At 41.1% G+C, this 26,927-nt stretch overlaps 1 protein-coding gene across 1 annotated transcript in view; it reads left to right on the plus strand.

Annotated features, from left to right (window-relative positions):
* Window positions 1–26,927, plus strand: part of MYO18B (myosin XVIIIB) — a 529,330-nt gene that overhangs the window by 315,421 nt on the left and 186,982 nt on the right. Inside the window, exons 27-31 of the mRNA XM_066603908.1 lie at window positions 31–150; window positions 3,329–3,437; window positions 6,639–6,766; window positions 15,435–15,589; window positions 24,147–24,270. Of these exons, the coding sequence (XP_066460005.1) occupies window positions 31–150; window positions 3,329–3,437; window positions 6,639–6,766; window positions 15,435–15,589; window positions 24,147–24,270 (636 nt within the window). The remainder of the gene's footprint in view (window positions 1–30; window positions 151–3,328; window positions 3,438–6,638; window positions 6,767–15,434; window positions 15,590–24,146; window positions 24,271–26,927) is intronic.

Genomic DNA, 26,927 nt, shown 5'->3' on the forward strand with positions numbered 1-26,927 from the left:
TTAAGTCTCTAAGAAAAAACTATTTTGCAGATCACTGATTTAGTGACTGAGCTGTCTGATGAACGATTCAAAGGTGAAGTGGCTTGTCAAGTTTTAGAAGGGGAGAGAGCGGAGAGGCTAAGGGTTACCCGTGAAATTAAAGAGATGCAGGTAAGTTTTTTAATGTGTGTGGATATTGTCTAATATGTAATAATGGGTGAGAGCTGGACCCAATGTACAGAAGGAGAATTCAGTGGCGCATCCTTTCCCAGTAAATCTGTTAATTACAGTATATTGCTGTGATACTCATGTCTTTGGTAGGCTCACATCACAATTTTTTTATACAACTGAGGCTTGAACTTTTTGTTACTCACTGTAAAAATAGCATTAGGTCGCATTTACACAGGCGATGAAAATGTGCATTGCAATCACCTATTATTCGCAATGGGGATATTGACATGAGTGATTTTTCTCTTGCAGTGATGCTGTGAGATAGAAGAATCGAAGCATGCTCAATTTTTTGAGCCCATTATTTTCAATGGGAGCAAAAAATAAATCACATCATATTCGTGTGCGATGCGATTTTTAAAAATGTTTCTATTAAAATAACTTGTAAATGCACCTGTGAAAAATGTGTGTTAAAATCTCATGTGCAGAGATGTGATGCCATGCTTTTTTTTCCGCAAAACCCATTGCTGTCGTAGGGAAAATAGCATGTTTGCTAGCACAATTTTGATCCGAGTTTCTTAGACCGATATTGCGCTCACCCGTGTAAATCCGGCCCTAGGCTATGTTCACATTCACAGTGAAGGCTCTGTTTTGAGCATGCAATGCAAGTCTGGCACCAAATGCAGGATAAAATAGCAAAGCATGCTGTGCTATTTTGTCCAGGAGAATGCCAGAGGGCATGATAGAAGCCGCATGGACCACATTATAGTTAAAAGGGTCCATTGGGCACTACTCAGTTCTTTCATAAGTCAGATGTAGTAGTGTGTTTTCCTGCTCCCTTAGTGTGAATTCATGATTTTACTTGCAGAAAAGCTCATTTTTAAAGTAAAGTATTCATAATTAGTAAAATAGAGTTACTTGGGTCATTTAACATGCTAGGGCCATTAATTCTTTCATTCTGGTCCTATATGTGCACATTTCTAATTTGCTCTGTACAAGAAGTTCTTAAAAACAGCAAGAATTACTGGTTGTCAAAATGAATGTGTTTAGCTAACATTGCTTCCTTTTCTGCGACTGCTAGTTGAAGCTGCATCTCACAGACTTTCGTCTTTAGGCCGAATGCACATGGCCGTATTTGCATTGCGGAATCTGGAGTGGCCGTCCGCCTCCGGATTCCGCAGCAAATACTGCCCATAAGCATGCTATGGAAAGTCACTTTTCCATGTCCTTAAGCGGAAATCAATTGCAACTCGCAGCATGTCCTATTCCAGTGCAGATTCCGCGGGAACATTTTGCATTGATGTCAATGGAAGCCGTCCGATCTGCGACCCATCTGCAGCTGTCACAGTCAACAGGCTGCGGAATCCGTGTCATCGCCTAGTGACGGCGTGGCATTTTCTGTACTGTGCATCACATCCGTGATACAGAAAAGACGACTGTGGACAGGTACGCAGGGGTCACCGGACAGGCACCAGGTCAGATTCTGCTGCGGGATCCCGCATGCGGAATCCGACCTAGCTGTATGCATTTGGCCTTACGTTCATTTTTAACTTTGCACAACAGTACTAGTAAGGGCCCATTGCCATATATTCAGGCCATGTGTGTCCATGTATTCCACAGACAGGACATGGCCCCATAAAAGCCTAGAAGGCTATTCACATGGCAGAGTTTTAACTGCATGCCCTATTCTCATCAGTTTTCATGGACGAATATAACTCCTGCAATGTGTGAGGCCGTGAATATTGAACAGCACACAGATGGTTGATTGTGTGCTGTCCAATACAAGTTTCTTAGGAGCAATTTGCATACAGATATCTGAATACAACCTAATACTGAGAGCTCCCTGACCTCTTTAGGATAAATTGCCCTGCTTTCTGGTACAAATACAAGAGGAAGCAGCCGAAGTAGAGAAGAGAGTTCTCAGTAGTACCAGTAGTATGTGCAGAGTATATGTATGGGGCAGGAGGAGGAGGAAGTCTGTGAAGTGAAGCTTCAGCCAATCACTGCAGAGCAGGAAGTGATGTGAGAGAAGGGGCGATTCTTTGACAACTTCAACATTTACATCACCGGACTCAGCTTTCTGCCTACTTTTATTCAATAAACTTAGCTCATAGGGCTAGAACTAGGTGACAGAATTCTTTAAGGTATGTTACATGACTATGGTATCTCCATTTCATTAATTGCAATTTGCAAACATTTGATTGGAGTTTTTGCCTAAATGCAAGGATGAAATGCAGCTCATAGTTGTTTTGCAGCTATATACTTTTTCATTTTCCTTTTTTTAACTGTCTAAAAGATAGTACACACTTTACGAGTATGTTCACAGAGTTTGATTATTGGGGCAGATTCTTGTCAGAAAAATCCAACAAGGATCTGCCTGAATAAGAGGCTGAAATCTAACACTGAGACTTGAAGTTCTGCCACAGATTTGCATGTGGATCCCCATATGGCCACCCAACATGGTTTCTTTGTGTAAACCACATCAAGAATAGACATGGCCGCTCTTTCTTAATGTGACTTGGATTTAAACAGCTGTGCTCAGAAAAATCCATGCTGTGTTATCTATTGAGCAGATTCCAATTGAGGTCAATTGGATGCAAAAATGGCATGGATTCCGACATGGCTTCCAATGTGGATTTCAGGGCCTAATAGGAAACTATAGAGTGGATCAACATTGGTGGGGGAAGGGGGTCGGTAATATGCTCAACTGGATGGACGTATGTTTTTTTTTTGGCCTTACATACTATGTTACTATGTATACTGTGAATATAAAAATAATAATGATGGCACCCAAATACAACAAATGTTAATGTTAAGAGATCCAAAAATAAAAATAAACTGTTAAAATAAAACAATGTAAATAACCCGATTTAGTGTGTAGTTAATGCGAATAGAAAAGTGACATGTATGATGTATTTAATTTAATATATTAGAATCACTAATGTTATTGCCAGTTTTTAAAAAGACTTTGTGCAAAACATCTGCCAATTTAATTTCCTGGTGCCGTGTTGTCTTAATCTTTTTTTATGACCACAAATGGCCTCAACAGAAGGTTTGATGTATCTGTACTCTGCAGTGAAGTAGGTGGTTTATAGAAGGTAGATGATCTACATATGGAGCGCAGGGGAGATGAGAAATTAATTCACCCCTGTTTAATTAAAAATTACTTTTTCTTACGAAGGTGAAGTATGAACAAATGCAGAAAACCCTGGAGTCTGTATCCAAGCAGCTAGAAGAAGCTAATCAGCAAATCCAACTTCGGGAACTTGGAACAAGCAGTCCAGGAGGAGGTAAGACGTAAACATTATTAACCTCCTCCATTCTGTGATCCAGCAACATGCTAATCATCCACATAATTAAATGTCAATAAAGGTTCAATCAATGTTAAAGTTTGATTGTACTTCTTTGTGAAATAATTGTATGGGCCTTCTGTACTGTATGCTTATCAGATGCTACATGCTAGTTATGATATACCGCAATTACTGCAGAGAGAAAAGAAGGATGAGATTAGATATGCAATACTCTCAAGAATTGGTTTTCCAAAGAGAGAAGGAAATTTATAAGAAAGGTCCAGGGTAATTAATATTTTAATAACACTCAGACATGCTTTACTTACAAGGAAGGACATTGCTGTTGTTTTACTCTGTGCCTCGAAAACAATGATGGATATGAAAAGTAGGGTTTATAATAATAGCGGTGCTATCCATTTTATCCCAAAGCTGAAAGATTCATGTCTAAAGTTTGCTAATTTTGCAAAATTTAGCAAAATGATTTGCTACTGTATAGCCATTTCCTATGTTTCTGGCATTTCTATGAAAAAATGTTATTGCTAATTATCGGTAGGTAGAGAAGGGCAAAACCTGAGAAGAAGAAGACACATTCCAATATACAAAAATATGGGAGAAAAAGTGGCGGGAAGGAGGAGAGGAGTCAAAATTTTAAAAGTTTTGTATATAAGTAGCTGAATCTATTCTGTAGCATATCAGTTCTTTAGGTTATAAATTACAAAATCTGATAAGGTTCAATTTTAAAACTACCTATTTCAGTAAAAACTTTTTTACCCCATCCCTCACAAGAAAGCGGCCACTGAAATGTGTCCTCCTTAGTAACCAAGGAGGTGATGTACCTGAAAATGCTACCAAATCGGAAGAACAATCCATCTTCCAAGGAATAACAAGCTATGAAAAAAAAATGTCACGTCATATAGATATTGTCATAAGATGAGCTGACAAAGGGGGAGCAATTGTAACTCAAGATAAAACAGACTATCTTACAAAAGCAATGCTTTCAGATACTGAGCCATTATCGAATATGCCCTTGACTGATATGGCAGCCTTTTTTCACAACATTATCAATACAGCTTACATCAATGAAATCCTTACAAGAAAGAGAAACCCTTTCTATTACTTAAGGAACAGACGCTGCCATTTTTCCACCAGCTCCGGAAATTCCACAAAAGTATAAATAATAGAGATGAGCGAACGTACTCGGTAAAGCACTACTCGTCCGAGTAATGTGCTTTATCCGAGTATCTCTCCGCTCGTCCTGAAAGATTCGGGGAGCGCCGCGGAGCGGGGAGCTGCAGGGGAGAGCGGGGAGGAACGGAGGGGAGATCTCTCTCTCCTTCTCTCCCGCCCGCTCTCCCCTGCTCCCCGCCGCAACTCACCTGTCAGCAGAGGCGCTCCCCGAATCTTTCAGGACGAGCGGGGAGGTACTCGGATAAAGCACATTACTCGGACGAGTAGTGCTTTACCGAGTACGTTCGCTCATTTCTAATAAATAACCCACCCAGCTAGCCAACCATCTCTAGTATAGGCTTCCTAGCTAGTAATTTTACACTTTTTTGGATCTACATCTCTTCAAAAATGGGTTATTGGTTTACCTTTATATCTCAAATATTCTACGCAACTGATAGAAGAATTATAGACCACAAGTAAAACAAAATATGTTTCCAAGATTTTTAGAACTACTGAATAACAGTATTATTTTGTAATATTCCACATAAAAAGGACTGTAGAGCTGTTGAAAATTCTTACAAGACCTAGAGATGCTGACGGAACAGTGATCATTTCTTTTGGATGGTCTTATGTTTATTTTGAATAATAACATGTTTGAGTTCCAATCATCCTTTTTTAAACAAATTAGGGGATGTGCGGTGGGCAGGAGAGTTACCCCTTCATATGCTAATTTATATGTGGGCCTCTTCCAGCTGTAAAAATGTCCACTCATATTTTCCTGGCACGTAATATCATTTACCACAGATGTATTGATAACCCATTCTTCCTTTGGCAGGGCCTTAAAATGGAAGCTCACAATTTATCAAAACTCTTAATGATTATATGTTTAGTAGTGATGAGCGAGCATACTCGCTAAGGGCAATGCTCGCCCTCTGCTTCTTCCATCTTCACTACACACAGACTGAAGGTGTCCATGTGCAGGCAGGCTCTCCAACTCACACTCCAAGGAGAGACTGAAAAGACAGACCCCTCTCATGCACTTTGCAACCACATATATAAAACAAGGTCACATTACATACAACAAGATACATTTTCCAGACAGTAACCTATTCAGTGCAGCAGCTATGCAATACCCATCAAATGCACTCATATAGAAGACACTGACAATACATAAGCACAAGACATACATAGATCACTCAGAAATGTCTAGAAACGTCTGTACACTAACTTCTGTACATTACAGTGTGTTGCACTTATCCATGGCTGACATCTTTGGTATCAGTTCACATGTGCAGACTATGTTTGTTAGCAATCACCCCTCCCCAATCTGGGCTGGGTTGAGCTGGGTGGCTGTATGCTAGTCTGCACTGAACATTACCTTGCTCATGTTGCAATCTGGCCTTTTGCATTCTACCAGGGGTTAATGGTGATTGAGCCTGCCCTGCATTTTATCGGATGGTGCATTTTTGGCTTTTTTTCTCTGTGTAATGATATAACTTTACCACACGTGAATGCCCTGAATTTATTAAAAAATGCACTTAACTCAGCTAACAGTAAGTAATTAACCCAGAAACAATGCCTTATGCAATAAAAATGTAAAAAGACCTCTTGTCCCATAACTTCATCACTAACTTCAATTCAGAACTTTCAAAAATGAAAGATATCCTGAGCTGCTTCTGGCTCATAATGCTTAATGATTTTATTTTAAAAGACTATGTCCCTAAACTCCTCAAAATTACTTATAGAAACAGCAGCAATTCCCAATGTCATAGCAACGAGCCTTTTATATAAGGGGCCAATCCAATGGAACATCTTATGCTTCTCTCTACAGGGGTGTCTATAAATGTGGCAAATTGTGATGTTACTGCTGTTATGGGTCAATTCTATACAAAAATATCACATATAAAACAGATTCCAGCTGATATTGGAATATTGGACATCATAAACTACTACTTGATCATAGCTATATCTTTGGATGTGACAGACTGTTGAGAAAAAAAATAGTTTTTTTCACTAGTGTCATATTTTTTTTAGGGGTAGATGAGTGGCAAGTTCGATTTGACTGTGCCCAAACTGAAATCAACTTTTTGCGGAAGAGGCTCACACAATTTGAAGAACGTCTGGAATCTGAGAAAACCTATAGGAAGGAACTAGAGCAAAAGGTAAAACCAGAAACTTTCATGTATTATGTCTTTTTCATTGTATGAATTGTGATTGGATTAAATGTGTAATGAGAAAGACACAATGTGGCTGTGCATATTGTTAATTAATTTTGTAACTCCAGTACATCTCGTCTCATTTTCTGCTGGACAGCTATGTATCCTCTGTGGTGTGTGACTGGAGAACTCAGATAGCCAAAAAAACTGGGCACAAAAACAACATGCCTTTGTCTTTTCCAAATTTTGGATACAATTGTTTTGCTATCATCCTTCTATGCCAGTTATAGCAAGGCTCTATTGTGAGGCAGAAAATTTTTTGCTTATTTGGATTATACCTGTAGTTCTCAATAGACTGTTATAGGATTGATTTGCCAAAGGCAAGATATGTGTTACACTCTATACTCGCCCAAGCCTGCCTGTTTGTTTTGAAGCTATAGCCCCTACAGCTTACATAGCCAATATTGTATAAAAGTACAAACTCGCCTACACAGAGGAATCAACTAATTTTAGTCCATTCTGGTATTTAAGGGTAAAACTTTTCATTTGGGTGAAAAGAGCAATTGATAGCTATTTTCCCTATAAGCCCACACATTCTTTAGGAAGTTACATCAGTACTTGGATAACTTTAGAAAGTGTATCTAGCTGGGAGTGGAGAGATAGAGATTTTCTCATATTACTATGTCCCGCTATATATGCTTGGAGCCAACTACTTTTAGACTTCACGGACATCATTTCTATGCCATGTCTAGTAACATATTCGCTTTAATTCAATCCCTCCTGAGCGCCATAGCCAATTATCAGTTCAAATTATTATTCTCCTTATGTATTAATGTTCATGAATGCTAGGCCTGTTTCACACGGGCAACGCGATATTGCAGTGAGAAAATCACAGCGATATCCCATTGGTGGTACATCTGATATCGCGGTGATACAACAATTTTGTGGCGCTACAAGGGGGTGCTGATAAGTCTTTAGCTTTACCCAGAAAGAAACAAGATAGGAAGATGAAACTTTACATTTATTCCACATACTCTCCACTGATGTCAACACACTTCTTACATCGGTATTCCAAGTTCTGTAAGCTTTGCAATAAGAAGGATTTCGGTTGTGCCTCAAACCAGTCATCCGTAGCAGCTATAGCATCAGAAATGGTGTGAAATTGGGTACCCTTGAGGTGTTTCTTCAGGTTTGGAAACAGATGATAGTCAGAGGGAGCTAGATCTGGTGAATAAGGTGGGTGGTCAACCAGCTGGAAAGCCTAGCTCCACCAGTTTTGCCGTGGTCACTTGTGCAGTGTAAGCGGAGGCGTTGTCTTGCAGGAACAAGATTCCTTTGGACAGCTTGCCGCGCCTTTTGGCCTTCAGAGCTGCCTTCAATTGGTCCAAAAGTTCAATGTAATACCTTGCATTGATGGTGGAACCATTTTGAAGGTATTCCACTAGTAGCATGCCTTCCTTATCCCAGAACACAGACACCATCACCTTAGTGGCTGATCTTCTCTGGGCGAGGAGAACCACTGTGCCTCCACTCTTTTGACTGCTCCTTGGTTTCAGGGTCATACAAATAAATCCAGGTCTCATCCATAGTGACCAGTCCATCCAGGAAGTTCTTATTAGTCCGGAAACGCTGGCAAATGGCCCGGGAAGTTTTCACTCGCATTCTTTTCTGATCTGCTGTCAAACATTTGGGGACCCACTTTGCAGATAGCTTCTTCATGTTCAAATGTTCATGGATGATGACACAAACACGTTCACGAGGAATCCCCATGATGTCTGCTATCCCTTTAGCTGAAATTGGCCGATTCTCCAGGACGTTCCTCATCATTGGTGCTGAAGTGGCTCGTTTTAAATTTGGCAACCCAGTTCTTAAATGTAGAACATGAAGGGTATTGATCCCCCAATGTCTGCGACATATCACCATGAATATCCTTTGCGGACTTTCCTTGCAGAAACAAGAATTTTATCACTCCTCTGCTCTCATTTGCTGTGAATATCGCCTTAGACTCCGCCATTTTGTTTTCCCATGTGCCTAGATCACTGTTGCCATAAGCTACAAACACAAAATTATGAAAACATATATTAGACACATAAGGCTTTCATGTGACGTAACATTCGTTACCATCGAAACAAAAAAAGAACACAAAGCCAAAGACTTATCAGCAGCCCCACATACAAAGTCGCAAGTGGTGCCACATAGTTGTGCAACTTTGTAGCACCATGTGCGAGGATTTTTTTTTGGAGGGGCGCCTTGAAATATAAGCCTTACCCCAAAAATAAGCCGTAGCTGGAGAAAAACAAAACAAAAACATACATCATCTACGAAGCGGTGTCCAGCTCTGCTGCATCTTCTTCCCGTTCCCCGGCACTGGTCTCCAGGCCGGTGATTGGAAATTCTACTCCTTAAGGAAGCGCTGCCTCTGATTGGCTGAGCGCTGCGGCACTCAGCCAATCAGAGCCAGCACATGATGAACCAATCACAGGCGATGCTATGCAACAGAGAGGAAGGCTCAATAGGAAAACATAGACTACAAAACATCGCAAGTTGCAGGCATATCGCGAAACCTGCAAGGTTTTTGACTCGCATTGTTGCATGCTACAAAACATCGCTAATGTGAAGGATCCCATAGGAAAGCATGGGCTTCACATGCATGCGATTTGTAGCATTGTCGCAATGTGAGAAATTGTGCGACAGCGTCACATACTACAAAACATTGCTAATGTGAAGGAACCCATAGGAAAGCATGGGTTGAACGACTAAACAACTCTCGCTCAGTCGTTCAGTCTCTGCATGCATTTCTGCTACTGTTCACCCTTGTTTATTCAGAAAAACAATGGTCAATTATAATGACACAACGAAAGCATCATTACCACAAATACATTTTTTTTTTACTTAAGTGTAAGTGCTTATTTACATAGGCAATAAAACCCCACGAGCTCTGAGTTTGCAAGATGCACAGAATTTGTGCAATGTATTAACCCATTGCTTCCATTGGGTTAATTCACATAGGCCTTTTTCCTCTTTTTTCCATTTTTTTAGATCACTAGAAACTCACCCATTAATTGCTATAGGCGAGTTAAAAATACACGCGTGTTCAATGCAATGCAAAAGTTTTCAATTTTTACATTTTTCTGTTGAAACTACACACAATTTTCACGCTCATGAAAATTGCATGTTCACTAATGCTATTTTTTTCACAAATCGCATTGAAATCACAATTTTACAAGCACAATATTGGTCAGAGTTTCTCGCACCGATATCACACTTGTCCATGCAAATCCTTATTAGAAGAAACCATTTGGATGACATTTTCAGCTTCTTTACATAAAGGTTAGAGTTGAGCGAACGTACTCTGGCGAGCTTGATGCTCGTTCGAGTATTAGCGTACTCGATGGTGCTCGTTACTCGAACGAGAGAGAGAGACCTAGGAAAAAAAAAAAAAAGCTTGGCACCCGGCGTCCCACATACAAAAATGCTCGAGTCTCCCATTGTAGTCAATGAGGTTCGTTACTCGAGTAGAGCTCTCGAATTTTACGAAAAGCTCGACTCGAATAACGCGGACTCGAGCATTTGGGTGCTCGCTCATCTCTAATAAAGGTATTTACCTTTTCAGTCCAGAAGCCTTATACATTTGCACTAGACAAGGGGCTTTTAGTTTAGTTTATAGGAAGGGAATGTTTGCACAGTGTAATTTTTTTCTTCTACTGTAATGAACTACCCAGCAGCAAGCGAGATAAAAAAAAGGCAGAATGAGGTATGAGTAAATCAGTACATGTCATCAATCTACAGCACATCAATGTTAATTATGATCTGAGCAGCGATTCTGGTTTTAGACTTGTAGACAAGGGCTCTTCTAATATATTTGCCATGTAACCTGTCTTCATTTGCATTGCTCTATTTACTTCTTCAAAATGAGTTCCAGTAAAAACGATGAACACTTCAGATTAAAAAACCTCCAATAGATCAAATAAAATGGCATCACTGAACAGCGCAGTAACTGATGCTGTAGATTCATTGCAACAATGTATTCCACAATAGTTCTCGCTACTAGAACAAGGATAAACTTTATACATGTTCTCAGCACATCTCATCAGCATCCGTTAGTGTTGAACTGGCATGAACGGCTCCGTCAGGGTAATTAATTCTCAGTTTTCTTACTAGAACACCATGTTATGCGACATACATTTTTATTTAGATGATTTCCTTATACAGTATAAATGTTTAAATGATTGTGCTTATATTACATTTTACATCAGCCTACTGGTGGAGTGCAGATATGAAATTTTTTTTTTTTTTTTTTAAAGTTGCATTTGATGAATATGGCTAAAATGTAACTTTGTGCAGCATGCACCATGTTGCGATATATATAAATAAGGTAGGTTGGTTAGTGGCAAATAGTAATTATTTTTTGATACAGCTCTTCAAAAATCAAGCATATAGTGAGCACCTCTATTTTCCCCAAAAGTGTAGTAAAACTATTGCTCAGAGCTTGGTACAGGGGTGGACAAAAATATGGAAACACCATATGAAATGCATGGGATTTTAATCATTAGCACTGAGCTGCCCTTTTGACCTGTGCTTGGCTGAGAGCTTTCCCGCCAAATTTGTGTTAACTTCACCTCTTGCCCTGCTCTGGTTGGTTTTGGGAGCCAGCTGGTAACAGCAGCTGGGTGGCTCAAACCCCTGACCGATGGAACCTTGTTGCTCAGGCAGATGTTCACTTCTGCCCTGCAGCATCTGTATCATATTACCTCCACTTTAGTTACATGGGATTTTAAATCATATTTCAATAGGATGTGCAGAGACCGATTTTAAGATATGCATTTTGCATGGTGTTTCCATATTTCTGTGACCGATGGGAACCCAAGGAACCACTAGAATGGTGCACCATGAGTTCTCCTTAGTGAATAGAGTGGCAAATGTGACCATTGCTCCATTCTCTTGTAGGACTGACCAAGCACATCTCATTGGCTATCTCCATAGAAAGGTGGTCAGGTATGTGCACTACCATTCTATTTAGTATAGAGCACTCTGTGCCAACGGCCTCATGATTAGTGGAGGTCCAGCAGTGTGGCCCCCAGCGATTATCAATTCCTCACCTATCCTCTTGCTGTATGATAGATCATATTTGTGGGATAACTCCTTTAATAAGTACAGCGTGATACTAAAATAGGACAGAAATAAAAGCTACAGAATAGAGGTTACAAGCCAAAAGCTTATCAAGCGTCACCTTGAATACTGCATTACATTCCCAAAATAAAAAATGTGCCTTCTAACTGCGAAAACATTACTGGGGCTGAGATAAGATACATGTAATTTGTACCAGGGGCATTGGAAGATAGCTTTCTTGCTATTCAGAGCAGCTGTACACACTTTAAGTGAGGTCAGTCTGCTCAATATAAAAAGAATGATCTCTGTGCATTAAAATATAATTAAAATCAACTGTTTTTGTACAATTTAGGAAAGGAATCATCTCTTTTAGTTTCAGATGCTTATTGTCTAATTACAGGCCTCATTAACTCAACATTGTGCAACTTTATAATGCTTGCAGTCTTCCAGCTCCATCATTGTGTGACCCAGTACTCTGCAAAACAGAAGTAAATAGCATGCTATGGGATTGTACAAAGGACTATGGAATTTTGGAACAGATGATATCAGCAGATAGATTACTTCCACCAACAGGGTTTCTGACCTTTACACTGATACAAACATACAAATATTCTTGAAATGTAAGGCCTTATTCACAGCTATTTTGCAGCGATAAAATGTTGGATTCCAATGCATTCGTTCAGATGGAGGATCTTATGGCGTATAAAATTGGCTGAAAAAATAGTATATATGCTGCGTATTTCTGCCGGCCACTTTTATGTGCGACCGGAAATGATAGGTCTTGCCCTATCTTTTGGCTTCGATGAGCCAGCAGCTGCCATAGAGGCCTGTAGGAGCTGCCAGCAAGGGGAGGAGGCGTGAGGGGGAGGGACTTTAGCGGTGGCTCACCCTGCTAATCTCCCTCCCACCTCCCTTCCCCTCCCTTTGCCAGCAGCTCCCATAGGCTTATATGGGAGCTTCTATTGCCGTGATCATTCGGCAAACGGAGGTGGTGTGAGGGGGGGGGGGGGGGAGTTTAGCGATGCTAAATTGTCTCCCCTTGGCCGACGGAACTCTACGCCACACCTGGCCGTGTTAATGGTTGAGGAAACGCGAGATTTAGCTGTGCCTTAGTCGAGGCTTTCTCTTATTCATGCAATTTTCAGCCGCAATGCAGGTGGCCAAAAGTTGCAATGCCCGTGTGAAAGTGGCCTAAATGGAATTTGTGGATACCTGGCTATACTGGACGGTGAACACTTTACATCAACTAGATTTGCTTGAAGAAAGACTTATGGTCTGAAAAATCAAAGTAATTTCCCATAAATGCCTGAAGTACTGTGTGACTTGTTTATCGTGTAACCCCATATGGCAGCCTTGCTATCAGCCTACAGCTTATAAGGAAATTGTGGTTTCTTAGGATCTGCTTCAGGTGGACCAGATATACACATTTATGTCCCATTCTCTTTGAAATTTACGAACTGTCATGTAGCATTTATTGCAATATAAAAGTGCCATGGGTTACATTCTGTTGCCAAGAATGAAAAACATTTGCTAAGTTTATTCCAATGGACTCCATTCAACACATTTTTCTGTTCTGTTGTGGCAGCCATTTTTGCACAAGTGGCAAAAAAGAGTGCAACCATATAGGTTATCACTTTCAAGTTACTGCGACTTCTCAGAAAAGAACAGTTTCTGTCGCTTTCTATTATTACTTTAGAAAAATGAATTACCTCCATTGAAAATGATTATTTTTGAATACATTACCACTTATTTTGTGCACTAATGGGGTCTACAAAAATAAAAACACAATATGTTTCTAATTGAATAGAGTTCTATATGTAGTTGTGCAGACTCATTGGTGATTTCCATAAATACTAAATGTCCATTTATCAGTGTGTATATACTTTCTGTATACATAAAGCACATCCTTACATGGAAAAAAGCACAGACCAGTAGCTGCGCTCTTTAATGTACATGTTTGATGGACAAATCTAGATATAATGAAAGCTAGTGTCTTTAAAGTAGTTGTTATAGCTGATGGCCATGGCTGGCGGCATCCCCTACCTCCTCGTGCTGTAGGGCATGCCAGCGACTTGTATCCATGTTGACTATGGCAGATACAATGTCTCCTATTAGTTTCCTGGTTCTTATAGAGTGTGAACATACCCCCATCCTGCCTCTTACAAGGCCGGCGTGCACACCCATCATCCTAGTCCCCAAACAGTTTCTGGGTTATTTAAGGCTACTCTACTCATAAGATGTCTGATCCTTCATGAGTCTCTTTACTGGAGAAGGTGGCAAGTTTGTTTTTGCCTGATCTCTAGGTGTTTGATCCATGCCTGAACCACCCAGCTGTCCCAACCTCTCTGAATTTGACATTGCCTTATTATTGCACTACGCCTTCATTGTGTGCTGCCTGCCCTGCCCTTTGGCCTGATCGATGTTGTGAAGGTATTCTGCTTGCCATGAGTCTGGCTCAGCTCTGCAGCAATTACACTAACTTACAGAAAACCTGACGAATTTGTCAGTTGCCTCTTAACTAAGACTATTTCTAGGGTAATGGTCTGAAGGTCCCTGCAGCAAAAAACAGATCCTGATTGGTAAGGTGGAAGGGGTGAAACCCAGGGAACCCCAGGTGCTGCTTCTGGACCAAATCATTTCTCACATAGCACAGTCTAGGGACTTAAAATGGTCTAAAATTAAGAAAAAATGAATACTCGCCTATCCCAGTGGCTCCCTGTCTAGCATTGCAGCCATGGTGCCCCCTGTACGGAACCTGGAAGGAGCAGCGGGTGGTCATGTGCTGTTCACTGTGTGTGTGTCACCACTGAGCCACTCATAGGCTTCAGCGGTGATTCTTCCATGGCACATCATTCTTTAAGCCTCTAGAATTTTTTTGGGATGTTTTGCGAAACCCCTTTAATAGGAATTACCCAGGAATGTGTCTAAAAAGGGTGCAGAGGTACCAGTTGCACTTCAGCTTTGGTGTCTGATGAGGCTCAAGGGTCTTTCTGTCACATAAGAAAACACCAATGTTAGCAAGTGCAGGTCATGTTACAGATTTTGCATTGGGGCCCAGAAGCCTCTGGGAATTGTTGACGGCATATGCCATCTTTCCATCAAGTACTCGCACTGATCACTTTTTATTTAATGACCATTGTGGCGGTTTTGTATTCTGTACCTTTAATGTTTTGCAGCATTTATATGGCATTCTTCTTTTGTGCAGTTTATTTGTAGAGTTCCTCAAATTATTTTATGCAAAGTCACATATAGAAAATAAAGTACATGGCTGACTTCTAGGATTTATAGATTGCTCTGACAATACCCTATTGGAACTTGCCTGTAGTTTTGAAATGAATGAAATTTGTCCATTTCCATAATCATTTCTTTGGCTGGTGACTGATTTATAAAGGAGGCTTTTTCCTTCCGCTTGTTTTTATCACAAATGGCAGGGGGGAAATAGTACAGTTGCTTAGGGGTTATTTGTCCATTAAATGACAATTTCTGCTATCCAAATATGTGCGCTAGAGCATAATTTGTGGACTTAAATTGCTTGTATCATTCACCTTTTTCTTTGGTTCCACAGCTGAGTGATTTACAAAGTGCTTACGAAAATGCAAGGCGAGCAGCTCAGCAAGCGAACAGGAAGTGCAAACACTTGACCTCTGATCTTGAGGATACTAGAGTGTTAATGGAAAACCAACAAATCCGAAACCATGAGCTGGAAAAAAGGCAAAGAAAGTAAGAGAAAACCATAAAGATTTTAGCAAAGTCTGATGTCTCCGGCCGTAATTACCATTTATCTGCAATTTATCTATATGTTGTTTGTCCTTACTTTTCAGAAACTCAGTCTGTTTATATCACCCTGCAGTACATTGCTACTGCCTCCCTTGTATACCTGCTGAATGAATAGGAAAATTCTGACCCGTATCACAAATACTCAGTTCCAATATGTAAGGCATTGAGCTGGTACTCTAATGGGTATTCTGTTTTCAGAATATTCTAAAATGCAAATTTATGAAACTTAAAAAAAAAAAAAAAAAAATGTTTATCAGTTTCTTACAGTTTTCGGAACTTGCAGTCATTCAATATAAACCTTTAATCCTTTCCAATCCAATTTTGTATCCAGGGTTTCCGAAAGGCTTTCTTTTTTTGCTGTTATACAATGGTGCCATCTGCTGGCTTAACCCAGTGTATGCGCCAGAGAGACTCCGACTGCGGAGTGGCTGGCAATAGACGGTAAGAATACCTTGTCGGATGTTTTCTGACATTGGAGCTGTACAATCTTCAATCAGAATGTAGGAAGACATCAGACAGTGGATTGGAAAGGGTTAATGTTTATTTCTAAGGGCTGAAAATACATACTGGTCATGAGATGATCACATGGGACATGGCTTGTTAGAATATACACAGCATTCATTGTATAGTAAATCTTCTCTCCTCTGTTTTACCTTTAATAGGGTAACCTTTTTATTTCCCCTTATGGTGAAATTGTTAAAAGTTTTGCCTTTTTTGTTGCTCTCCCGCTGTTGCCCCTATGTTATTGGTACACAGTACTGTGCACTGTATTGTTTGGTGTAACTACTAGCTAGAGGGCTGTTGTAGGCCAGTATTACTGAGCAACCAAGAACATTGCAGCCAGCTTGTAGAAGGAGACAATACCAAGCATCATGGAGGCCCCTAGCACGTTGATAATAGGTGGCAGGAGAAGTCTTAAAAAGGGAGAGTTTCTTCAAAGGACATGCACTGGAACTGTATTAGCCAACTTGTGGCTTGTGGCTTTCCTTGAGTTGTGCAGAGTATTGTGTGTGATGCATGTTGCACAATTGCAGCTAAGGGTAGTCGAGATCCATGAAAGGAAGGGTGCATAAGGACCCATAGAGACAAAGTACAGCATCCATTCAAAGCAACTGATGGACCCCACAAGTGACATACAGGTGGAGCACGCTATGATTAGGAGTAGACACACAGGGGCACTGTAGTATGGGCAACAGTCACTTTGGCACAACTCATACTGTGAGGTCTCCAACCCCAGTTTAAGGACCGCTCCAATTTGGTTGTATCGCTGCTTTGAAAATAAAAGTTAAATTGTTCAATTGCAGCAATCTGCATCATTCTGAGGGAAGCCCCACCTACACTTGTACTGTATGGCATGCATCCCAAAAAGTTCTATATGTTATACATATTTTTGAAAACAATGCAGGATAAAAACTGCAAGGGCAATGGGTGAAATGTACAAGACTACTAGGATTATAAGACTGGTCCAAGAAGCTACCACATTCCAAAAAAAACACTGAAAAAAGTCATCCTACATACTACTGTACCATAGAAATCAAGTATAGGCTACAATTAAACCACATTTCCCAACATACTCTACATTTACTTAGGGAAATAGAGGAAATTGAGATATTGGGTGCTTGTGTATCGGGCCCACACATTTTAGAGCTGTGTTAGCTCTTCTAGTTTTTGCAGAACTGACATGAAGGAAACAAGGCATTGTATAGAATTAATTGAAACAGCATATGCTCATGTAAATTATGTCAAGTTTAATTTTTATCTTCATTAAAAAATAATCTAAATAGTAGTAATTTTGTTTTCTGATACATTTTTATGCAAAAGCAAGCCCAATGGCATAAACACCAACCGAAATCTAAACACATTAATTGAAGTGTCCATTCCTATTAGGGTAGAAAATGATGTAATTCATGTAACGTCTCATGCTATTAAGGTATACTCTTGTTCCTAATTTTAGCTATTAGTGACTGATTTTCATTTTGATTGAGTTCTTTTGTAAATGCAGTAATTTTTTCTTTGTTGCAATGTGTAATATAACAAAAACCTCACCCTATATAATAATGGATTTTAATTTGAATGTATTTGCATCATTTGCCAATATAGAAAATTACTATTCCTTATCCTTAATAATTTTCTAAAAAACATCAGTCTGGTATACGGTATCACAACCAATCACTTGCCAGCTTTTTCCAGGGAAGAATAAAAAATGAAAGAAGTTATCTATATATCGCTAATCAGTACCAACCCTTTTTGTTATCTCCGTATGCATGAGGGCTCTTTCACAAAGCGTATATCGGCCGTCGTTTTCATGGCCAGCTGATATACATTACGATCTGATGCATTGTATTCTAATGCATCAGATAAGATCACATGGCCAGATTCCCGCAGCGTAAAAGCACCAGGCCAGGCCAATATAGCGCCGGGCGCTTTTTCGCCAGGCCGAAAAGATAGTTTAGGAACTATCTTTCTGGCCAGAATACATCGTCTGCTGCATGGGCTCCTATGTGAGCCAATGACAGTGGCAGGAGAAGGTAGGTGGGAGGGAGTTTAGCAGCATGACTGACAAACTCCTTCCCTCTTCTCTCCTCCTCTATTCTCACCTCCGGCTGTTTGCAATGGGAGGGGGCAGGATGGGGTGGAGTACTACCCCGTCCCACCTCCTCCCATTGCTGGCTGCAGACAAGAGGCAGGAGGGAGCGTGAGCTTGGCTCCGCCCCCTCCTATTGCAAACAGCCGGACGGGAGGAGAGAGGGGAGGGGAGGGAAGGGCAATGGCATGGCGGTCTTGGCATATATGTGCCAGGCACACAAACGTTAGATTTATGTGCCCGTTGGCACATGTAAAAACGCCTACGGCCGTGTGCAGCACCCCTGAGGCTTATTGTGTATATATCCATAAAAGGTGTGTTAAATTAAAGGGGTATTCCTATTTCACCTTTTCAATAAATGTATTCCTAAAATACAAGGAATATTGTTTTAAACTTACTACAGCATGTTAAACAACTTTCTTACTTCTATATATCGCCTTCACTTTCCACTACTCTCATTTTCTTTTGCCAGCTTTTAATATTCAGGGAGCCATAACTTTGTTTTTCAGTCCATGGAGCTATGTGATTGCTTGTTTTTTTGTGGGGCAAGCTGTGTTTTTGAATTGTACCATTTTGGAGTACATGCAACTTTGTAAATCTCTTTTTAAATATTTTTTTTTAGAAAAGGTTGCAAAAAACAGCAATTCAGCAAGTTTTTAATCTTTTTGACGACAGTTAATTTGCAGCGTAAATACACTCCTCAATATTGAGATAGCAACACCAAGAAGGAAAAGTCGTGAAATCATGGAAATCACAGGGTCTATAGACATGTTAATTATATACAAATGATCAAAAAAAAAAAGGAAACAAAATATTCAAAACATTTTGATTTATTAAGTATTGCGTATGAGCGCCATGCTCATAAATACACGTACTTACAGGCCTTGGCATGATGCTATCAGTGTGGTTATTAATGGTTGTCTGAGAAATGTTCTGCAGCGCTGAAGGCACTTGGGCACACAAATCATTAAGATGCTCTGCTGGCCGTTCCCTTTGCAGTCGCTGACCAATGATGTGCCAGGTGTGCTGGATGGGAGCCAAGTCCGGAGACGCTGCAGGTAGCATGTTTAGTCCACACAGGCGGCTTACAGTTCCACAAGCAACATGTGGCTTGGCATTGTCATGTTGGCAGACTGCTCCTGGGACATTTCAGAGAAGTGGCCATACCACTGGTTCCACAATCAAAGCAACATAGTGCTGAGCTGTTAGTGTACCTGGAATAAGGACTAGAGGGAACCGGTTACCATACATTATGCCACCAACACCATAATCCCAGGAGTAGAATTGGTGTGACATTTCCTCATGAAGGCCTCTTCATGGCATTGCCTATGTTGTCTCCTGATCAATCTCTGGCTATCATCACATCCAAGACAAAAGTTGGACACCTCACTGAGCAGGGTAGACCTCCATTTTAGCCTCCATTGCCATCTTGCTCTGGATCATGCAAGCATTTGAGAGCGATGGTGTGAGGTCAATGGGACATCTGTTGCTGGATGTCTGGCTTGTAGCCCAGTGTTGTTTAGGCACCAACTGATGGTTTGTGTAGACACTGTTCGATATCCTAGGTTTGGGATGTGACAACCATGTTCACCTGTAGTACAGAAAGGATCACTACACACAATTCTACAAATGTGACAATCCACCATATACTAATGTGAGGTTCGCCTCTGAGTACCTCTTGCTGTAATTTAAATTATTATCCCAACCATAAAATAGGCTGCCCTGAAAAGATGCACACAAAGCGCATTCCGGCCAGCTGCTTTTACGATGGCTGGAAAAGATAGGTCTTGTCTTATTTTCTTCCAGAATACATCAGCCGTTCCCATAGACTCCAATGCGAGCCTATGAGAGCCATTAGAAAAGGGAAGGGGGAGAGAGTTTAGCAGCGGCTCGCGTTGCTAAAGTCCTTCTCACTCCCCTTGCTGGCAACTCCCATAGACTGGGGAGGTGAGGGAGTTTAGCACGACTAGCTTTGCTAAGCTGCCGCCCCGCTCTGCCTCCGCCCCGCCACCTCCCCTTGCCGATAGCCGGCAAGGGGCGGAGAGAGGGAGGGAGCCGACGGTATTCCGGGTTGCGGCGTATACATGCCGCACCCAGCCATCTGAATAGGCGAGAAAATGGGAGATACAGATGTGATTTGGTCGCAGCAGTCTCTCATTCATGCGATTTTTGGCCGCGATTCAGGCGGTCGAAAATTACAGAGCCCCTGTGAAAGAGCCCTTATACTGCAGGTTAGTTAGATTGTGTTGATACCACCATACTGCATCAATTGAAGGTAAAATGTAACGGGAATTAAATGAGTGCTGATTTTTTTAACCCTTTATTGTACACTTAAGGGAGCATTACTACTAGTTGGGACACTCTGGGGGCGCTATTACAAATGAAGACACACTGCGAGTGCATTACTACTTTTGGGGCATTTTGGGAGGCCTACTACTGATGGCAGGATGGGAGCACTCTGGGGAGCATTATTACTATTGGTAGCTCTTTTGGGGCGCTATTATTAAAGTGTCTTTCTGTGGGAGTATTATTACTAATGAGAGAATTGTAGGGAAGCACTGTTACTCTTAGGGAAGAATTATTACTTTTGCTGGCTTTGTTTTGGCGAAACTGACACAGTTACTTTTGAGGACACAATGGGAATAACTTTTACTGTTGAGGATATTCTTGTTAGCACATTGTTAGCCAAGAGGCAGAGAGGGGGTGGGAGCTCAGAGCACTGCTCCTAGCTCTTCCAGCCTCCTCGCCCTGCAGAGACGGACGCTGTATATCGCCCAGTGGGAATACGTTCGTCTGAATAAGCCCCAAGGCTGTCTTTACACAAGGTGGCAATGGTGTGGAAATTTTACGTAAGGTATCAGCAGCATGTCTATTTATGCTGTGAATTTCTACTGTGGAATTTCGCCCTTGAAATACAAGGGTTAAATCCCGCAGCTGACTGGCCTCAAAATCTGGGTCCATATCCACACCATTTAGGTGTGTGTTTGGCCACTGTGGTTTTCCAGTGTAATTGCTGCAGGTTTTCTATTGTGGAATGCCCGCAGTGATTATACTGCGTGTGAAGGTACCCTGAAGCAATTGGCCTGACTACTCAATAAATGGGGACTTTACCATTACTTGGATGCCTGCTACCTTTTTTTTCCTACATTCTTTTTTTTCATTAGTCATGATACAATTCATTATTGCCATGAAAGATCTCAGTGATCTGTCCTAGTAAATGCTTCTGCAGCTTCATCAGCTAACAACCTTCATTGCATTCTTGCTACTTTTTACAGTAATTGCTCAAGATAAGCTAATGACTGGTAATAGTGTAGAGATGCTATATATGAAGAGACATCTGTGAGAGGCCAATTTATGTGAAATGTTGCTCTTTGCTTTTGATATGATATAAATGGTCATCATATCCTCATATGACTATATTTTAACGTTAGCATTCCCAAACCTGTCCTCCAAAACGTCAGCAGACCATGTTGTGAGGATTTCCTTAATTGCACAGGTGTTAGAATTAGCTTCACCGAGCCATTACTTAGGATATGTTTTCTCTATGGGAAATCTGAAGGCATGATCTGTTGGAGTTGCTTGAGTGCAGGTTTGAGAAATACTGTCTTAATTTACTGTATTTTTCGTACTATAAAACACACTTGATGCATCCAGGCTTTAAACAGAAAATAGAAGAGAATATTTTACACTAATGTCACTAACTTTTTCAGGGTAGTGTCTGTTTTTTTTTGGTGTTGTAGAAAATGGTTAATATTTTATAATAATAGTAGTATAATCTGCAATAATAAAGGGGATGGGAGGGGCACAGCAGAACGGCTTTCTGAATGAGCCCTATGTAGTTCTCCAGCACTGATGAAGTGTCCATGTGGATTTTCTCTTTGGATGGCAATCTTATGTTTTTAGTCAGATGTTCTAATAAATGCTTGTTTTTAAACTTCAAAGGTGCTGGAGGACCACATACTGGCAGGGGCGTAATTATAGAGGATGCAGGGGATGCGGTTGCACCCGGGCCTAGGAGCCTTAGGGGGCCCATAAGGCCTCTCTTTTCCATATAGGGAAACCAGTACTATAAGTAAAGCATTATAGTTGGGGGCCCTGGTACGAGTTTTGCATCATGGCCAGGGAGCTTCAATTTACGCCTCTGCATACTGGTATCTATAATCCTGTACACTTGTACGTTCACTCCTACCATCTCTGTGCACTGAGAGTTCACTGTAAGCCTGGACACCTGCATTCCTGATATATTGTAGCAGTGACATCTGTCTTCTTACTCTCAATTCACTTGCACATCATCCCTCCTCAGTAATTCTTCAGCTCCAAAAACTTCACATTATTAAACAGCACAGCTTCCTCCCATGTCTTAAATGCTCTGATCATAAGTTCAACTTCATCTCCCTGTCGCAGATTGCTGGTGTGCTGGGGGATGGAGACAGGATTCAGCAGACTGTGTGAGGAAAGAAGGAATAAGAACAATTATGGAGATAAAAGATTAGGCAGTACTTGCAGCTAGGGTGGGCTAGGATCAATCGTCCAAGGGTTATTCCTAGTGACAGTTTGGCTGGGTTGCTGGGAGTCTAGAATGGAGGAGCCGTATTATCAATGCTCCATAATTGGCTAGACATGAAATAGGCAGAGAAGTGGGGAGTTCAAACTATAAGGTGCAGGGACACGTTAATGATATTGTAATGATATTGTAAGAGCAGTGAGACTGTGGAACTCTTTGCCTGAGGACGTGGTGATGGCAAAATCCATTGAGGAGTTTAACAGGGGACTAGACGCCTTTATCGGGCAGAAGGATATTACAGTATATAGACATTAGGTGACCAGTGGGTTTGTAGTTCCGGGTCTTACATTCAGGTAGGAACTATCAAAGGTTGATCCAGGGATTATTCTGATTGCCATTATGGGGTCGGTAAGGAATTTTCCCTCCGAATGGGCTAATTGGCTTCTGCCTCTTGGGGTTTTTTGCCTTCCCCTGGATCAACTGGGGGTTGAAACAGGCTGAACTAGACGGACATTGTCTTCATTCAGCCTAGCATACTATGTTATGTTAGTAGGATTTTTTCTTGGTTAAAAAAAAATGCATCTTATAGTCAGAAGAATACAGTATATTTAGTTGACATAATAACTTTATTCATAGGATCTTTTTATTCACATATTTGGTTACTAGCACAAAAAAGATTAAAGGGGTATTCCAGCATGAAGCATTTATCACTTATCCATTGGTGATAAAAAATACTAAGGAAATTCTCCATAAAATGAAAAAAAAAAAGGATACAACCAAGGAAAATCCAATTCGATTGTATAATATACATTGACTTGAGATTAGAGTAGTCTGTGACTAGAAAGCAATAAACAGCTCTGCATAGGTATACATGATTAGATATCACGTATTGTTGATGCTCATGTGTTAGCTAGCATAGTTAGAAATTGTATTCCTATTACTCCAGGTATTGTAGCCACTGATAAGAGTACAGATTGTCAGAAAAAGGCATTTTTAAATTGTGTTCGCTGTATGAAAGTTGTTCTTCCAAATAACAAGTTGTTACAGATAAACGCGGAGCTGCTGGATATTGGTAACAGTGCTTTAGGGAGGACTCTGTAGGATTAAATGTAAGCACTGTTCTTTTGAATAGAAATGACTAATTTCCATGATTTTGTCACTTTCTTCAGCAACGTATGATTCATGATTCTAGCATTTTTCCATCCAGGGATGTTTTATCATGCTTTATGGTGACAGAAGTGAAATGTCACCTCACAAACGTATTGGAAAGTAACTTGCCGAGTTAATGATATTGCTTTAGCCCGCTATTTTACTTGCTGCACATCTAATCCTACCGTAACATTCTCTGAAGCGCTCTTCCCATTTCAGAGCTGTGTAAGAAAACAGTATAATTGGACGGTTTTTCTATGCAGGTTTGATATGCAGTTAGCTCAAGCTATTGGAGAGGCAGCATTCGAGAAAAGCTTACGAGAGAAGGTGACCCAGGAGAATACATCCTGTCGATGGGAAGTTGGCAAGCTTCGTCAACAGTTGGAGGTGAGATTGTAAAAAAACATTTTAGACTATTCATTAAGTTGTCACTCTCTCTAAAGCGGATGGCTAATTTCAAATATTTTATTACAATAATACAAGTTAATCTTAATAAAAAGTATATTTTTAACTATATGAAACCACTTGAGACGACCACTAGAGATGAGCAAGCATACTCGCTAAAGGGCAATTGCTCGAGCGAGCATTGCCCTTAGCGAGTACCTGCCTGCTCGAGAGAAAAAGTTCGGGTGCCGGCGCGGGGAAGCGGTGAGTTGCGGCGGTGAGCAGGGGGGAGCAAAGGGGAAAGAGGGAGAGAGAGATCTCCCCTCTGTTCCTCCCCGCTCTCCCCCGCAGCTCCCTGGCCGCCGCCGGCACCCGAACCTTTTCTCTCGAGCGGGCAAGTACTCGCTAAGGGCAATGCTCGCTTGAGCAATTGCCCTTAGCGAGTATGCTCGCTCATCACTAACGACCACCCAAAATTGCCTTGAAAAATGGCCTTCTCATGGAAGATGAACAGTATGTGTAATACGTGGTGAAACTGAAAATCGGTCATAGGAAATCTGGTCTGGATAAGGGGTTGGTCTTGTCTAGAGATGAGTGAACATACTCGGATAAGCACTACTCGTCCGAGTAATGTGCTTTATCCGAGTACCGCTGTACTCGGGGCTAAAGATTCGGGGAGCGCCGCTGCTGACAGGTGAGTCGCAGCGGGGAGCGGGGCAGAGCGGGCGGGAGAGAGGGAGAGAAAGATCTCCCCTCCGTTCCTCCCCGCTCTCCCCTGCAGCTCCCCGCTCTGCAGCGCGTCCCGAATCTTTCAGGACGAGCGGGGAGGTACTCGGATAAAGCACATTACTCGGACGAGTAGTGCTTATCCGAGTACGTTCGCTCATCTCTAGTCTTGTCAAAGAAGTGGTCTTTTGGAGAGGTTTCACTGATTTTGAATTATAGTCTATATTATAGACCAGAGCTATAGTTGCAATTTGGCTCTCAGCACCCTCTGCTGCCTCAGTGTCTACGCAGAATTTGCATTAAGCATTTGCATTCTGGGAATTGTGGTCTGTAATATTGTAATGTGGTACAAGTTAATATTGTTTACATAGGCTACTACTTTACTTTCTTGGAATGGTACTGTTGTTGTAAAAGAGGCAGAAGCAGGGTAACAAGATTATGAGTAGGAAAGGAGATGAAAGTGAATGGGGTTGGTACACAGATATGCTGAGGGCGGAGGAAAAGGGAAGTATCCAGAGGCGTAGCTAATGGCCCGTTTAGCGTGGCGCCTTCCCTCATAAAAAAGTAAATGTATATACTGAGACCACATAATATAAATCAGAAACGGCATATCTGCAGGACAAATATTATAACATGGCAGGCTTAAATACAGCAGCTCAGCTCTAGTATACTTTAAAATAATGCAGCAAGCATATAGTAGTCATATTACAGTTCTACATAGTGATAGTGAATATAGTTCAGTTACTTCTAGTGATCACAAGCGACATCTCCTCTAATTACAGTCATCCATTTCCCTTTGCTTCTCTGCCTGGGCCCAGACTGCTAGGAAGACCTCTTGCTGTTGACTCATCTCTGTACACTCTTCCCATCCTAATTGCTGTTCACACTGCTCTACTCAGTACCTTTTTTGAGTCAATTTTGGTAGCAACATTTAAATGCCCTGGCTGGTCATAGTAATATAGTATGCTAGGCTGAAAAAAGACAAATATCCATCCAGTTCAGCCTGTTTCCACCCGCCTTGTCGATCCAGAAGAAGGCAAAGAAAAATTGAAGCAGAAGCCAATTTACCCCATTTTGGGGGAAAAAAATCCTTTTCAACCCCATAATGACAGTCAGAATAATTCCTGAATCAATATTTGAAAAGTTCCTACCTGACTCCAAGACCGGCAGTTGGAAGATCCCCGGATCAACTACCCTTCTGGTCACCTAATGTCTATATCCTGTAATGTCGTAGCGCTTTAGAAAGACATCTAGTCCCCTCTTAAACTCTTCTATCGGTTTTGCCATCACCGCGTCCTCAGGCAGAGAGTTCCACAGCCTCACTGCTCTTACAGTAAAGAACCTCTTCTGTGTTGGTGATGAAACCTTCTTTTCTCTAAACATAGAGGATGCCCTCTTGTTACCGTTGCAGTCCTGGGTATAAACAGATCATGGGAGAGATCCTTGTATTGTCCCCTAATGTATTTACACATAGAAAAAAGACCGTTAAGGGGCGACCAAATAACTAAGGTGAATAATCCCAATTTTGATAACCTATCTGAGTATTCCAGTCTTCCCATTCTGTTTATTAATTTAGTTGCCCTTCTTTGAACCTCCTAAAGCACTGCAATGTCTTTCCTGAGCACCAGGGTCCAGAACTGTACACAGTATTCCATGTGGGACCTGACAAGTGCCTTATATAGTGGAAGAATAATGATCTTGTCCCTCACCCCTATACATCTTTTAATGCACCCCAAGACTTTATTTGCCTTTGTAGCAGCTGACTGGCATTGATTTTTCCAGTTAAGTGTATAGTCAACTAGTACCATCAAGTCTTTTTCTATATCACTTTTCCCTAGCAGTATGCCATTAAGTGTATAATCGTGACATCCGTTTCTCCTGCCAATGTGCATAACCTTACATTTATCAATGTTGAACTTCATTTGCCATTTTTC

Source organism: Eleutherodactylus coqui, chromosome 5 (assembly GCF_035609145.1).
Source record: "Eleutherodactylus coqui strain aEleCoq1 chromosome 5, aEleCoq1.hap1, whole genome shotgun sequence".
In the NCBI taxonomy this organism is placed as follows: Eukaryota; Metazoa; Chordata; class Amphibia; order Anura; family Eleutherodactylidae; genus Eleutherodactylus; species Eleutherodactylus coqui.